Raw genomic sequence first — 4,614 nt, 5'->3', positions numbered from 1 at the left:
TCAAGATATCAAAATTTAAATTAATGCAGGTTACTGGATGCCAGATGCTGTGCGCAGGGTTCTGGATGTCTAAAAAAGATTGTGTAAAGTCGAGAGGGTCCGGTATAAATTAAGTCGATTCCAGGTCAGGTGATATGGATGCCACAGCCCAGAAGGAGCACCCGTATGTGGATGCCGGGGGGGGGGGGGATATTCAAACAGGAAAGAACGCCTTTCAACGTTCAAGTAAAACTGTAAACAATTGTGATTTCTCAAAAAAAAAAAAAAAAAAAAAAAAATTGCATTAACTAACCTATACGAAATTTTTTACCTTAATTTTGTTATTAATTTTTGTAGTTTTCTATTTTGTTTAACATTGCAATGTTTATTACGCATGTATAATTATATCAGAATTATATCTAAATCTTATTCTTAACATTTAAATATATTTTTTTTATAATAATTCTTTAAAATCAGAGCTGCGAATCGGGAAGAAAAATGACCAACTCCACCTAATCAGTCCAACTCAAATTCTGACTCAGCAAACACAGCAGAGTTACTAACTTTGGGTGGAAATGACCGACTACAATTCTTGAAATTTCAAACCTTTGATTCCGACTCTGCAACACTGTTCAAAACTAAGCAAAGTTTTATTAAAATATTTATCAACTAATTAACTTTTATTGTTATTTTGTAAAAAAAGATTGGTTTTTTAATATTTAAATCAGGGGTCCCCCCCTAAAAGTAATGTCCAACCCCCAACCCCCCACCCAAAAAAAAAAATTATCGCGAAGAAGCCTAGATAGCAAGCGCCCCCTATCCGAAATTGAGAAAAATGCCCTTCAACCCCCCCCCTCCCCTCTGATTAATTGTATTTGTTCATTATCATCCTAATAAAAACGGACGCTTCAAAAAATTTTTTAAGGCCGATTAAAACCTTTTTTTCTAATGCAAGCATTATCAGTTAAATGATGACAACACGATGTCACTTACGATATCGTCACAATGACGTATAAACGATATAGGGAGGTAACAGATCTGTCGGCAGATGTCGGTTACGATATTGTTACAATGACGCGAAAATGATATATGACGATATCGTAACTATGGGAAAAACGATGACTGCACAATGACGCATAACGATATCGTTACGATAACACACGCTCTGTCGGATTAGACGTTGTTTTATGTCGTGACCCGATGACGCAGCGATATAGCATTGGTTACTTTTACGATATGAGTTTCCTTTGCTTGAAAGTTAAGCACACCGAATAACGGGCAATCGGCATTTTATCCAACTTAAGATTCTCTTGCCAGATGACATGCTGCGTGTTGGGTACTTTTAACTTCCAACTCTTGAGAATAAATCCGGTTTTTCTTTCCATTGCATTTTGACAGAGCAAAACTGCTTACCCGGTCATTTGAATGCATGATATTGCGGAGATTGGCCATAGCAAGTTTTCAATAGTTTTCATTAATCGATTTATCTGTTCAGAGCCCTTATGTAAATATAGTGCTATCTTTATAAATATAATATAAATATAGGGATGTTATCTTTGTTCGAAAGCACCTGGGTAGCAACCGGTTAACCATAGAGGCCGGTTAATCTAAGCCAACCCATGGCTTGAAACTCATAACTGTAGCGTGTTTAAAGTGTCTTTTCTCCGTTTGCAGGCTTTTCGTTTCGCGAAGTTGCTTTGTTTTATGTTTGTTGATGAGCTAGAGAGACTTCTTGAGAGTTATGTGAATCACTATTTTGCTGGATTTGAGCAGAGAGATTTAATTGACAGTTTTCTTGTGCAGTGATTTACTGGTCAAAAAATCAAGATGAGTACGAAACATCAAATTGTGACAACTCGTCCGGACCCCGAGATTTTCGACAGCATGGGAATTTTCGAAATGGCAGATTCGACCAGGAGTTCCTTGTCAATTCGCCTACAATTTGCGAAATTTGCTCATGGGTTTACAATAGCCGACTTTGAACCTTTTATTGAATCCATCGGCGAAGAATCTGTCACATCAATCGGCCGTTTGTCTTTTCCTAACGAATGGCAAATGACTTTGTCCTCACAAGAAGTTCGTGAGGAATTGATTCGTCTTGGACGGACAAGAATCAACAACCGATCATGCTGGATTCATCCTCTAAGTAGTTCCGAAATTAGAGGATTTGTGCATTGGTTACCAAACGAAATCCCACATCTTAAGGTAATCGAAATTTTTAGAAACTTCGGGGAAGTGCTATTTATGGAGACTCAGAATTATACGAAATTCAATTACAGAATCGCGAGTGATGCACGTTATTTCGCTTTGTACTTAAAGCCTGGTGCATCCAAGGAGGATCTTCCTCACTTTATCACCATATCCAAGAGAAGGGGTTTAGTCACTGTCAGAGGTAGACAGCCGGCATGCTTTCATTGCCGTGAAGTTGGTCATCGGAAGAATGAATGTAAAACCTACAGAGAGAAGTTGGGAGAGTATTGTCTGAGGCCAGCCGGAACTTCAAGTAGGAGTGGAATACGTGGACGGCGACACAAGGCTGATGTTGCCAATTGTGGCCCCGAAAAAGAAAATTCTGATATTTCCGCTACCAAGTTGAATCAAAAAGGAAATGAAGTGCAGACTGAAGTTAATGAAGCTTCGGAACAGGGTGATGCAACTGAAATTGGATCTGAAACCAAACAAGAAATGACAAGAAATAAGAACAAAAGGAAATCGAGGAGGAGAAAGAAAAATGTTAAAGGTGAAGAGCCATCTACCATGGTAGAGGCCAGTGCAGTTGAAGCTACCAAAGATGTGCAAAGTGATAAAAATGAAGATGTAGCGGCAGATAATTCAGAAACTATTACTCAAAAGTCATCTACAGTTGAACATTGTCTGAAACCCTCTATTGAAGAAGGGCATGATTCAAATTTTGATGTTAATAATACAAATGTGCCTGCAGTACTGGAATGCGAAAATACTTTAGTAAAAGTGGAAAAAGTAGATTTGGATCCTGCCCAGGAAGAGACTATCTTGAGTGAAAGCACAATCCAAAATCCGTGTGAAAATAGTGACCCGCTAAAAGATGATGTGCCTTTAGAAAACTGTTTGAATAAGAATTTTAAAAACGTTTGCAATGATATGGTTAAAAAAATGCATGATTCTTCAACCGACGCTGCACCTAATAATTGTCAACAGGTTCCTGATGAGACTCAATCAGATGTTAATAATCAGATCGGTTACATTTTAAATAACTTTATATTGCAGATAACTGATGTTTTATCAGAGGCTGGTGTTGTGAATGTGAATGAAATCAAAAATAAGTTGTTAGGCATTAATGGAACTTTGTTATGTTCTAACAAGTCCGAGACTGATGCAAAGTGTAACCTAATTCAACATGATAAAAACTCGAATGTAATCGACCCTTCCAATGTTGCTAAAGCGAGTAAGAAAAAGAAAAAGAAATCAAAGAAAATTCAAGAGTAGTTACATTCTTTCCATTTATGCAATGTTTTTTGTTCTAAAATATGTTGATTTTTAAGTTTCTTTTTCTTTTATTCTTACTGACAATTCATTTTCATCATGAAATTTATTATACATTATATATTCCATTTTGGAACATATTGGAAATGCCAAACTACAAGTGTAGTTTTCTAATGCTCTTAAGCGGTTGCTGTCTCAACTTCCTGGTAAACATTTTCAGGATTCAATAAAACTTTCTACATGTAAGTAGTTAATTATTGGGCATTGATTTAATTGTGAACAGTGTAGTCAGTGTTTGTACAGACAGCTACTGTTACATATATCCTTTGATAAAATATGTGTTGATTTCAAAAGTAATGCTAATAGTTAATTTTCACATTGATTACTTAGTAACTTTTCAGGGATGGGAGACAGAAAAAAAAAAGATAGCAACTAATGTTCATAACAGCTAATGAAACATTAGCTGTTATGAACATTAGTTGCTATCTTTTTTTTTTTTTGACAAACTTAAGTAAATAGTCTACATGAAATTTTTGCTAATTATAAATGCAAATTCTAACTGTCAAGTTATTGTTTAGAGAAAGATAAGTTGTCAGATTGGCACAATATTGTTATTGGAGTGTTTTGGCACAGGAAAACAAATGGCGTCCTGACAAATAAATTTTTTTTTTTTTGTGATGCGAGTAAAATTTTTTCATCGGGTTTGTGTCACCAGGGTTCAAAAATATCCGATATTTTGATATATATTGGATATTTTGATATATATCTGATATTTTCAACCAACACAGACTAAAGTCTTCAAAATAGTTAATAAATCCTAAAATCACTTTATTTTCTTATAGTGTTATTACAATATGTAGAATTAAAATTAAGATTTCTTTTATTATCTATCTCTAATATTTCATTTATAATCTTTATCAATGGTGTTAATATAGCATTAGCTGCTTTACTCGTTTTTCTTCTAATAGGTACTGTTAGTTATACAGTGGTGGACAAAATTATAGACTCAATTTTTTTCTCTTTTGTTTCAATTATAGCATAGACTCAGTTTAAATTATTTTCATTGAAGTTAAGATGAATAGTTGAAGAAATAGTTCTAAAATTAGTAAATCTTATCAATTAAGTTAAAAAGTTCATGAAATTAGAAAATTTGCTAATTTCATATTTTATCAT

At 34.7% G+C, this 4,614-nt stretch overlaps 1 protein-coding gene across 1 annotated transcript; it reads left to right on the top strand.

Annotated features, from left to right (window-relative positions):
• Positions 1 to 1,661: 1,661 nt before the first annotated feature.
• LOC129226104 (uncharacterized) lies at positions 1,662 to 3,577 on the top strand. The gene has a single exon (XM_054860704.1). It carries the CDS (start codon positions 1,807 to 1,809, stop codon positions 3,442 to 3,444), a length of 1,638 nt encoding a protein of 545 aa, XP_054716679.1. The 5' UTR covers positions 1,662 to 1,806; the 3' UTR covers positions 3,445 to 3,577.
• The last annotated feature ends 1,037 nt before the right edge of the window (positions 3,578 to 4,614 follow it).

This window comes from Uloborus diversus, chromosome 1, assembly GCF_026930045.1.
Source record: "Uloborus diversus isolate 005 chromosome 1, Udiv.v.3.1, whole genome shotgun sequence".
NCBI lineage: Eukaryota > Metazoa > Arthropoda > Arachnida > Araneae > Uloboridae > Uloborus > Uloborus diversus.
This window is presented reverse-complemented; position numbering and strand designations above follow the sequence as displayed.